This window comes from Mastigoproctus giganteus, chromosome 1 (assembly GCF_048544385.1).
Source record: "Mastigoproctus giganteus isolate SK-2022 chromosome 1, ASM4854438v1, whole genome shotgun sequence".
Taxonomy (NCBI): domain Eukaryota; kingdom Metazoa; phylum Arthropoda; class Arachnida; order Uropygi; family Thelyphonidae; genus Mastigoproctus; species Mastigoproctus giganteus.
Window position 1 is genome coordinate 184,756,698 of NC_143575.1, and position 12,396 is coordinate 184,769,093.

Sequence of the window (12,396 nt, forward strand, 5' to 3'; positions counted from 1 at the left end):
TGACAAGACACCATGAGCTACTCTTGCAGCATGTTTGCACTGCTCAGAGAACTTCATATCTGCCTGCACAATTACCCTCAGGTCCTTTTCATTCTCTACCACTGTCAGTGTAGTACCATAGAGTTGATACGTTGCTCTGGGGTTACTGTTTCCCATATGTAATACTTTACATTTGTCAATGTTAAACTTCATTTGCCACCTCTCAGCCCATATGCTGAACCGTTCCAGATCCTGTTGCAGCAGCATAGCATCAGTAGTGTCCTTAACAACCCTGCCAACCTTTGTATCGTCTTCAAACTTGGACATTAAGCTTGATATACTATCATCAATATCATTTATAAATACAGAAAACAATAATGGACCCAACACTGAACCCTGAGGGTCTCCACTAATAACATTAGTTCACGATGAGCAGTGTCCATTGATTACCACTCTCTGTCTTCTCTCCCTCAACCATCCCTTTATCCATAGCAGCAATTTGCCTCCAATGCCACACTGCTCCAATTTGTGCAGCGGTCTTCCATGTGCAACAGTATCAAAAGCCTTTCTAAGATCCAAATACATAATATCAAAGTTATTCCCTGCATCCAGTTCTTTTGTGGCTGCATCATAGTATCCAATCAAATTGGACAGGCAAGACTTTCCACTTAACAAAACCATGCTGTGTCCGAGCTATAACTGAAGATGATCCTGCAGTGCTTCTTTAACCAGTGCCTCCATTAATTTTCCTGGAACACAAGTTAAACTCACAGGTCTATAATTACTTGTGTCAGCCTTTGATCCTCCTTTGTGAATTGGGGTCACATCTCCAGTCTATGGGTACCTCCCCTGAGTCCAAAGAAGCTCTCATAATTATGGCTAAGGGTTTGCTTACTTCCTTTGCTGCCTCCTTTAATATAACTGGATAGATCCCATCCACCCCGGGTGCCTTTTTTATGTTTATCCTCAAAAGTTTCTCCTCTACTTTCCTCTCAGTTATTACAAAACCATCTAGCTCACTGCCAGAGTTTACTTCACCTCTGGCATTCCCCTTCCTGAATAACTCCTCATGTGTGAATGTAGATGCAAAATACTCGTTTAGTTTGTTAGCCACCTGAGCAGGATCCTCAACTGTTGAACCATCAATATCCAGTGGACCAATCTGATTCACCCCTTTCCTTCTACAGTTTACATAGGTAAAGAACTCTTTTCTGTTTTTCTTTGCATCCTTTGCCAAGGATTTCTCATTATCTGCTTTTGTCTGCCTAATCTCCTTTGTAACTTGGTTACAGACCAGCTTATATCTATCATAGGCTTCCATGTCACCCATTAATTTATATGCATCCAATGCATTTTTCTTCTCCGCCATATGTCTCATTAGTTCATCTGACATCCATTTAGGCCTAAACCTTGAACAATATTTCTTAGTTGGTATGTAAAGCCTAGTAGCTTCCAAGATAAGTTCTTTGAATGCTTCCCATTTTGAATTTGCTGTTGGTCCCAACATCAGTTGGTCCCACTGTATAGAATTTAAGTACTGTCTCACAAGTGAAAGGTGAAAAAGACCAATAACACAGAAATTATTAATAATAATAATTTTTAAGGACAATGCATAGGATTTTTAAGGATTAATGCATACTATACAGGTGGTGTTCATTTCTTACATCTTCTGTAATTGTAGTATACTTTATCAAAGAAATACAATAAAATAAATATGTAATGCAATAAATAAAAACTGTTATAATTTTGGTAGGTTGAATGACTTTTTTGATCACTATGTAAAATTAATCTTATTTACAAATAATAATTTTTATATCTTTCTTAGCAACATAACATCTTACATTCTTGATATCCATTTTAAAAAGTTCTAAATTTAATACCCTAGTGGTACAGGGTTTTTCTCCTTGATATATTCTAGTTATTCATACTGCACATGCAAACTAAACATGAATACCTGTTATTCGCAAGCTATTATATGCAAAATGCCCCCCCCCCCAACTGCTTACACATGGTAAGCAAGAGGAGAGGCTCATATATCCGCTAATCAAATTACCTCACAATGAAAGGAGATAACACAGAAATTATTAATAATAATAATTTTTTAAGGACAATGCATATAAACCTTAGACTGGCTGAGAACTTATACAGGTGATAACATTTCAAAATATCTGAGCCTACTATAGAATTTGAAATTGAAATTTTCACTAATACAATTTATGACTTAAATGCTTCCTTACATGTGTTTCTTCATCCATTAGGTATGCTCCATCACCTTTATTAACTGCTTCTTTATACTCCTCATGTGCTTTCTTCTTTTCCTTTATTTTACCGGTAAGGTGTTTTCCATTGATATATGCCTCGAATCCACATACTGCACATCCTGTTTCCAGTGGAAAAACATATTTAGCTTCAAACGGCTCATTTTCATTATTTTTATATACCTGAAGAACTGTAACCTGGAACATTAAAAATATTTTACTAAATACACTGAAGATTTTCAGTATGAAGAACTTATTCTTTTCTCCCATTTACTTAAATGAAAAACCTTAAACTTTAATTTTGTTATTAAAAACTGTAGAAAAATAAATTAATTTAATGTCTATCACACAGAAAAAAATTAAATTAATAATACCAATGAAAAAAGGAAAACACTTGGCTCAATTTAAATTAGATTAATTTATTGATTAATAGAGTTTAGCTAATGAAAGAGGAGAGTATCATGCAGCGGTAGTCAAGTCTATTGCTGTATGAGTAGAGATCATAGCAAATATATGATGAAATATCTGTAAGTTCCATTTAGGGGCATTTCATTGCAGAGAAGAATACAGACATTGTGGGGATATCAGTGACATGGTGTCACTCAGATATAAGGGATTCAAAATTTGAATGTGTTGAGTGCAATGTGTACAGAAAGGACAGGTGCCTCCGTAGCCAGGTGGGAAGGAACAGCAGTGCGTAGCACACGCTTCTTGATTAGACCGGGGTTCGAGCCCATCACCACCAAATACGGAAGACGCAGAAAGGTCAGGGAATGACCACCGCATATCCTGGAGCAATATGGCCTTAGTTGCTAATGCTCCTAAAAACCAAATAACAACAACAGAAAGGACAGGAAGTGGGGGAGGATATGCTTTTAGCTAAGAAGCCCACAAAATCTAAGGTGGACATGGGTGAGCAGTGCAATATCAACTTTCCACATATAGACTGGAAGATGTGAAGTGGCAAGACATCTGAATTTAATGGATGACTGGTTTCTACAAAAAAACAAATTTGAGAGACAATGAAAGAAAACAGTAATCTTGATCTAATTATTGGCAGCAACCCTTCCTGCATTAATAATCTGCAGATAAAAGACCCACTAGTTGGCAGTGATTATAATGTATTGATGTGAACTTACTTAAAGATGTAACTACAGTCAAAGGCAAGAGAATTTGCTCTCTAAAGAATTTGTTTGTAAAGATCACTACAGCATCCTCAGAGATTTTAAATTCTATGCATTGGGATCAACTGATCAATGATATAACTCTCTTTGGTCCATGAAGTTGTCACAGACATTCTCTCAGATATGTCAGACAAGCTGTACTTGCTACCTGGGAGTCTAAAACGCTGATGGAACTGATATTCGGGTGACATTCAAGTCAAGTGGACTCAATTTCGGCAAAGTCCGGACGGTCTATGACAGCCAAATCTTCTGCTTGCACCTTAACGATGGTAGGACTGTTAGTAGCCCTGATTACTAACAGTCTTAATCTGCACTTAGATGCTTCTAAGTGCAGATTACGACTTTGTTATCCTCATTGAAATCTGGCTTCGCGACAACATGGACATATCGGCTTTAACCACCAACCTCAGATATCAGTCAATTCTAGCAAACAGGAAAGGAGGTAGAGTCTTAATCTGCCAAAGGTAACAGCTCCCTCTTATCAAATCTTGGACATATCCTGGTAACAATTTTGGGGCTATTCTGGGATGCTATTTAGTGAGTGGATTCCAGTTGCTAATATGCACAGTTTCCTTATCCCCACCTGAGTGTTTTGCATCTACATTCATACATGAGGAGTTATTAAGGGAGGAAAATGTCTGAAGAAATTGTTGAAGTTAAAGATAAGAAAGGCACCTGGGATTGATGGGATCAATCCAATTATGTTAAAGGAAGCAGCAAAGGAACTAAGCAAACCCTTAGCCATAATTATGAGAGCATCCTTGGACTCAGCAGAAGTTCCCACAGACTGGAGATATGCAAATGTATCCCCAATTCACAAAGGGGGATCTAAGGGTGACACAAACAATTACAGACCAGTTAGTTTAACTTCTGTTCCGGGTAAAATAATGGAGTCACTGGTTAACACGTTGACTGTCAAATACGAGTTAACTCGTATTTGGCGATCTGGCCCAGGACGCCGCTTACGCGTTAACTCGGACTGGTATGACTTGCCTTTCAGGCACAGCTACGAGTATATTTGTAGCAAATACGTGCAACTGATGGATAGTGGGCTTCTGGGATAAGAATGAAAAATCAACCACACTGTCAGAAAACAGAAAATTTATTCCCAAAAAAAAAAATATTTTATTTACAAATACATAAAGAAAAGTGTATTACTAAAACTCATAATAATATTATAAAGTTTATTTGTGATATTTTTTGAAACATTCCTCTACACAAAGAGCAGGCTTTTCTTGGCACATTGGACAATAATAGCGTGTTTCTCAGCATTTTTTATTTCTGGTACATATTCGACACAGCTTAGTTGAGTGTGCTTTTTTTTTTCAGTTGGTGGTATTGCCTCTAAATAATGAATGTTGCATTCTGACTTAATCTTCTTTGGAACGTTTAGAATTTTTTCTCCAATCAAAGATTCAATAAATGTTTCTCTGAATTTTAGAGATTTTATGGTGGAACCTGTAACTTGACGGAAAAGAATGTATGCGTTATGTATATATATATATATATATTTCTAAAATATGCAATGCAATTTTTTTCAGCCATCTGATCATTTTTCTTAGCACTGAATAATATGACAGCATTTGATCCGATCGATGATACCGGACATTCCGCTATTGTAATCTCGAATTATGTTGGGTTTTATTGAAATTTTTCCATTCCGGTTACATACCTTGACCATTTGAGCAACGTGTTTGTTAGAAATAGTGAGAACTTCTCTTTTATCCCTCCACTTACAAACTACAACAGGGCCATTTCGTTTCCATGCAATTTCTCCTTTCTTCAATTTTCTCATCACCAGATCTTTTGGAATTTTCTTTTCTGTTGGTGTGTAATGTTCCACATACATAAGTTTTTCGAACAGACAACAATTTTGTCAGAGCAACAAGACTTATAAAAATTGTCCACATACACAACATATCCCTTGTCTAAGCAGTCCTCAAGCAAATATAGCACAACTTCAGCAGGATGACCTATGTTTTGTGCAGTTTCTTCTGATTTACCTGAGTAAATTTTTATTTTCATAAAAAGGCCGTTGGACTCGCACAGTTCGTAAAGTTTAATTCTGTATTTGAGCTTTTTATTTTTTATGTACTGGTGGAAATTCAGTCTCCCACGACACAACATCATGGACTCGTCAATACAGATGTTTTTATCCAGTACATAATAATTGCGCATAACATTACTGAAATGGTTCAAAATCGGTCTTACGTTGTATAGCCTGTCAGTAATTGTAATGAGTTATCTGCGAAGTGAAAATATCATAATACCAACTGGAATCTATTTCGACTCATAAAAGATCGCCAAAACATAACATTGTAGAATGCACTTGTACTCCAGTAATGTTCTATTGAAGAAAAAGAACAAGGCCCCATTTGCAACAAATATATAGATATTATTTGGTTTTTAGGAGCATTAGCAACTAAGGCCATATTGCTACAGGGATATGCAGTGGTCATTGCCTGACCTTTCCGCATCGTCCGTATTTGGTGGTGACGGCTCGAACCCCGGTCTAATCAAGAAGCGTGTGCTACGCACTGCTGCTTCTGCCCACCTGGCTACGGAGGCGCCCGTTTGCAACAAAAGTCCAAGAAACATATTCATTTCTGAGATGTCAGTGTCCTTCATATTTTTGATGACCTGCATATTTTTGGAATTGTCCACATATTTCAATTTCTTGCCTAGCATATAAATTAGTTTGTTCCACTAATAATGTAAGAAATTCTTCCGAAAAATATAGCTCTACCAGTTTTTGTACACCAAGTTCTGTTGTGTCCATTTTCAAACCAACATTCTCTTCAAAAATAAATTGTGGAGGATCTTGTGCTATCTCATTCCACAAATTATTATCATTATTTGATGTACTTGCCTGCAGAGAATTAGGATTATCTTCAGGCTGGGAGCTGGCTTCACCTTCTATCCTCCCTTGAACCATTCAAAGATTCATAATTGTCACTGTTGGAACCAGAACTGTACGGCTCATCAAAAATCTCTTCAAATTCGGAGTCACTCATATTAGAATACAGCTCAAGCTCTTCTTTGGTCAGTGGTCTTTTATTATCCATATTTTAGGTTCTTTTGTTTTTTTTTGTTTTTTAGAAACACGTAAAACTAAATACATTGTACATACATGGCACAGTCTATGTCACTACTACGGATTTATGCACAGCATTGACTCATATACGGCAAATTCTACAATATGTCTCAAGTTAACTCATAGTTGGCTGCCGCAAGCAATTTTCTATTACACACACACCATCTACCAGATAATTCAAGAAGCTTTTTTTTTATAACAATAAGCTTTTTTTAGGAGTTTTGGTGATGAATATAAATTATAATTTGGGTTTTGAATAATTTAACATGCCTAACTCGGATTGACATTGGAGACCCGTTCACCCAAATAAGCCATAGCAGTCAACGCGTTAAACATGCATTGCAGGATCATCTAGACAATATTTCAGCAATAATTCAGACACAGCATGAGTTTGTTAAGGGAAAGTATTGTGTGACATTGTTGATTGGATACTATGATGTGGTTACAAAGGAGCTAGATACAAAAAGTAATTTTGATATCATATACTTGGATTTCAGAAAAGCTTTTGACACTGTTGCACATGGAAGATTACTGTACAAATTGGAGCAGTATGGTATTAAGGGTAAGTTCCTACAATGGATAAAAAGGTGGTTGAGTGGAAGAAGACAGAGTAGTAATCAATGGACGCTGCTCTTCGTGGACTAATATTATTAGTGGAGTCCCAGAGTTCAGTGTTGGGCCCACTGTTGTTTTGTATATTTATCAATGATATTGATGAAGATATATCAGGCTTAGTGTCGAAGTTTGCAGATGATACAAAGGTTTGTTGTTGTTTGTTTGTTTGTTTGTTTGTTATTTGGTTTTTAGGAGCATTAGCAATGAAGGCCATATTGCTCCGGGGATATGCAGTGGTCATTTCCTGACCTTTCCGCATCCTCCGCATTTGGTGGTAACTGGCTCGAACCCCGGTCTAATCAAGAAGCGTGTGGATACAAAGGTTGGCAGGGTTGTTAAAGACAGTAATGGCAGTGTGCTATTGCAACAGGATCTAGAAAATTTGGGCAGAAGGGCTGAGAAGTGGCAATTGAAGTTTAACATTGACAAATGCAAAGTACTGCATTTGGGTAGAAGTAACCCCAGAGGCACATACAAACTGTGTGGTACTACACTTAGGGTGGTAGAAAATGAAAAAGACTTGGGAGTGATTGTGCAGTCAGATATGAAGTTTTCTGAGCAAAGCAGACAGGCAGCCAGAGCAGGTCATGGGGTATTGTCAATGATATACAGGAATTTTGCTAGCAGGGAAAAAGAGATGATTATCCCTTTGGATAAGGCAATGGTCATGCCATGCCTTGAATACTGTGAACAGGTCTGGAGGCTTCATTTTAGGAAGGATGTAGAGTTGCTTGAGTGTGTACAGAGAAGTGCAACAAGATTGGTGAGGGGAACGAAGGGGTCCTTCTTTCCAAGAAAGGCTTAAGTTCTGCAAATTTCAGCGGCTGGAGACTAGGCACCTGCGAGGTGATCTGATTGAGGTGTATAAGGCCTTGAATGGGTTGAGCACCCTGAATTCTAATGGGATTCTTCCACTTGTTCAGATTATGAACCGCAGGGGGCATAAATTCAAATTGAGAGAGACAGTTGTAAATGGATGTGCGGAAATTTGCCTTTAGCCAGCAGGTGGTTAATTGCTGGAACAAACTTCCATCTGTTGTTGCGAAAGTTGATAGATAAATAAATTCAAGGAAGAACTGGACAAACTTTTAGAGGGAATGGTTATGTGAAATTGTTTTTTTTTGGCTGATGCTACATAAGCTCATATGCTTCCTTTTTTGCATCACATGCCTATATTACTATTATCTGTTGCAGATCAATGCATTACTAAATTTTCTGCTTGACTCCTGACTTCTATCAAGTGCAACCGAAGAGTGATAATTCTCTGAGACTTCAACCTGCCCCTGCCAGCTGCATAGAATATCCTTGATCAGTTAATTTCAGATCTGTCGAATCTCAACATCCATTGCATTTTGTTGCCCCTCTCGCAGAAAAGCCACGTTACAGAGAATCTTTTCCAGTCATGGGAGTGTTGAAGCAGTAATCAGTTCTAATTTGGCATTTTCCTCCAACCACAGGCCAATTGAAGCTTCTCTTATTCTCATGTCAAAAAAATGATGAAACCAACAATTCAACCTGATTGAAAAGATTAGGAAGGCTGTCTATGATCCAAAATACAGCCACTCCCCGATTAACGTAAGGTTTGCATTCCGCACTCACAACTATGCGTGCTGAATTTGATAGAAGCAAAAAAGAAATGTTCGACAAACATGTAAATAGAATTATTCAATTTTTTATCTCAGGCACAGGAAAAATTACAAAAGTGTACAAAATTTTAAAATTATAAAATTACAAAAAGATAGAAGAGACAGGCATAACATCAGCAAGTTTTACCTTTCGAGCATGTTGCAAGAATTAACTCTCCAGCTGATAAGCACGCCGTTACGGAAGTTGAGGGCTGTAGAATTTTAGAAGAGGTTTTTTCCAACACATCACAAAATTTCTCTACAGCTGCAGAATGGACAATGGTGACTTCACCGAATACTTTAATGTTTTGGAAACCAGCAGAATGCTTGAACCTATTAAACCACCAGTTGCTTGCCACGAACTTGGCTTTGAGTTTGCTGTATTTATCGTTATCTTCATAAATACTTTTTGCTCGATTGGCCATTAGATTCAGAGGCACTTCCTTCTGAATCTGATATCCCATCCATATTATTAATGGCTTTTCCATCTTCGATATAGCACCTGAATGCTGTTCTGTGATCAATGTTGGGACGGACTGTCCCCAGTGTGAAATATGTTGGTCGTTTAACGTGTTCTTTTATATGTGCACTGTCACTTAAAATAGTATTCATTGTTGAAGCAGCGACACCTAATTCCACATAATAGATGACAAACTTTGTCCTGCTTCGTACTTCTTAATTAATCACCTTCATTTCTAAATCAATCAATTTCTAAATCAATCAATCAATAAAAAAATCAATTTTGTTTTGTTTCCTAGCATTGCCAGCACTTGCATTTTCCTTTGGTCCCTTTCCCTTCACCATTATAATAAGTAAATAGGAATGAAGAGAAGATGCTGAAAATTTATTTATGTTTTTTATATGATTGAAGATTTCAGTGCAGGGGGAACACATTTCACCATAATAACGTAAAAACCCACACAATTCAAGTTATCGGGATTATTGAAAATGCAATTAGTTGAGTTTACTACCCGTTTATAATTAGATGCAATAACAGAAAAGTCCAATAAACCAGAAAGTGCAAATTGTTTTTGTTTTTTGGTAGTGACCTCCAAAAATGTGTTTTAGAAAAATATCACAAAGGCATTCAAAATTTATTCTTATAACGAAACATATGATAACAATGAAAGTGTAGCACAATTTCCATTATAAAAATGACCTTTTAGATAGATAAATAGCTAAATTATACAGCAGGCCCTCGTTATAACGCAGTTCGCTTTACGCTGATTCACTATAATGCTGTTCTTATATTATAACCAGTATCTGACTATAACGCTTCACAAATCACTATAACGCTCTTTTACAGATTGCAGTTTCGGCCATATTTAACGAAATTGTTTCATTTGATGGAATCGATAGCTTGAAAATGAATAGCAAAACAGTATTAAAACGTTTCCAACACCAACTTGAGAAATTTTCCCATGCTCAGTGAAATTTTCTTGCAGGCTAATTCAATTGCAGTACAGTGACTTTACGTAGTTCTGGGATCAACGTTTTAAAAAATGATCAAGTATATTGCTTGTAATATTTGCATTATATGCATTTATCCGAAGTCTAGCCATCACTCAGTACAGTATTAGACACTGTGCGTAACAGACAGTTTACTCGAACATTGTATCATAATTAATGCAACCAACGCAGTTCGGTTATATTTTCGAAGAGTTAATAATCAAAGAGTTAATAATAGAGTAAATTAAGGTGTGGCGCCCACATCACATGAAGGAACGCCACCCCTCTATGTTACCAGGCAGTACTAGGTGGTAGATGACTCTCATCAACCGGTGCAATACCACCACTTTGTTTATTGGAGGCTTGAAGTGGTGGAACCCATGTTTAGTCTCTAGAGCTAAGTTCCAGTCAACCCTTCCCTATCTCTTCCATCATGCAGTATGATTGATGACTTTTGAGGTTATGATGAATGTCATGGCAAGATCCAATATTCCTTACATTTCGAGGGTACAGCTCTAAAACGGTGTTCGCAGGCCGGCCGCTAGTTAGTACACCGGACCAAACCTATTGGTAACTCTCTAGGAGGCTTCCGGATCAGCTAGTTTATAATCTTGCTACCTCTACTCTGCCAGATAGTGACTGGAGGGAGTCCAAGTAGTGTGTATACGGGGAGCATTGTCAAGGCCACGTTATGTCAAGGATCTGGGTATATTTTTACCATGTGTACGCCATATCCCAAAATTTCATTACTTCATAGAGCATATCCCACCCACTTTTTCTTACTATTGAATACACCATGAATTGTCAAACTAATAGAGCAAGCTTATCTGCGAAAAGATCTAAACCCCCCAAGCACTTCCTAATTCATTTCACAAATATACGTGGTCTCAATTCTAATCTCAACGATGTCCATTTCCACTTGCAGTCTGACAAACCCCATGTACTTTTTCTGACAGAATCTCAGTTATCGGTTGATTCAACTACTGCTCATCTCAGATGCCCAAATTATTTGCTATATGATTCCTTTCGCCTCAAAAGTGGTACTTGTGCATATGTCCGTTCTGATATTCCCTGTAAGATACTTGGCAATTTGGAATCTCCTCTCTTTGATCTTCTCTGGCTTAAAATCTCTCTACCTCATTGTGTCAAATTCGTCTATTGTCTCTACCGTTCTCCCAACTCCACTAATCACTTGGAGCTCTTTGACTTCCTCTCTTTGCAACTTGACTTTCTCCAGTCCAACTTTCCTAACAGTGAGATAATTTTCCTTGGTGATTTTAATGTTCACAACTCCAGCTGGATTCCGTTTTCTAGACATACCGACCCAGCAGGTCGAGATGCTGGGGCTTTTGCAATTACTAATGACCTTTCACAGATTGTTCATTTACCTACAAGAATACCGGACAATCCTAATCATACAGCCAATACGCTTGATCTTTTTCTCACAAACAACCCTTCTAAGTACACGGTCGAAGTGAGAGGTCCTTTAGGCACTTCAGATCACAACTTGGTCATTGTCTCTTCTCCAATGGAACCTTTATCTCAAGGCTATTCCCAACCTCGTGTTGTTTGGCATTACAAGAATGCAAAATGGGATGACCTGCGAGACTTCTTTTCTTCTTTTCCTTGGTCAGATTACTGTTTCAAAACTTCTGATGTCAAGGTTTGCTCAGATCGTGTCAGTGAAATTATTCTTGCAGGAATGGAATCCTTTATCCCACACTCCTCTTTAAAATCTCGTCCATTATCTAAACCTTGGTTTTCCAATAAATGTTCTAAGGCTGTTCAAGAGAAGAATGTTGCATATCGTAATTGGCTTGTTTCTAATTCTTCAGTTTCATTTTCTGCCTACACCAAAGCTCGCAACAATTGTAAAGCAGTTATTAATCAGTCCAAACTAGAGTTTGAACAGGCTAAGAGTAGAAAACTTGCTTGTTGCCCTAATGGTAGCCGAGCATTCTGGTCTCTTGCCAAAGCTATTGGCCGCAACTTTTGCCCATCTCTGCTCCCACCTCTGTCCAAACCAGATGGTTCTGTTGTCACTTCAGCCAAGGATAAAGCTGACCTGCTAGCATCCCATTTTTCTTCCAACTCATGTATTAATGATCTTGGTAAAACACCTCCCACCATTCCCAACACGCTCCATTCAATGCCTCCTGTGGTTTTCCGTCAAAAGGATGTCAGAAGGAGTT

The 12,396-nt window shown here is 37.8% G+C and overlaps 1 protein-coding gene across 1 annotated transcript in view; it reads right to left on the reverse strand.

Annotated features, from left to right (window-relative positions):
* The window catches only part of LOC150091361 (protein mono-ADP-ribosyltransferase PARP4-like), a 577,845-nt gene that overhangs the window by 463,192 nt on the left and 102,257 nt on the right, over positions 1–12,396 (reverse strand). The window contains exon 8 of the mRNA XM_090390099.1: positions 2,217–2,435. Within this exon, the coding sequence (XP_090246225.1) occupies positions 2,217–2,435 (219 nt within the window). The remainder of the gene's footprint in view (positions 1–2,216; positions 2,436–12,396) is intronic.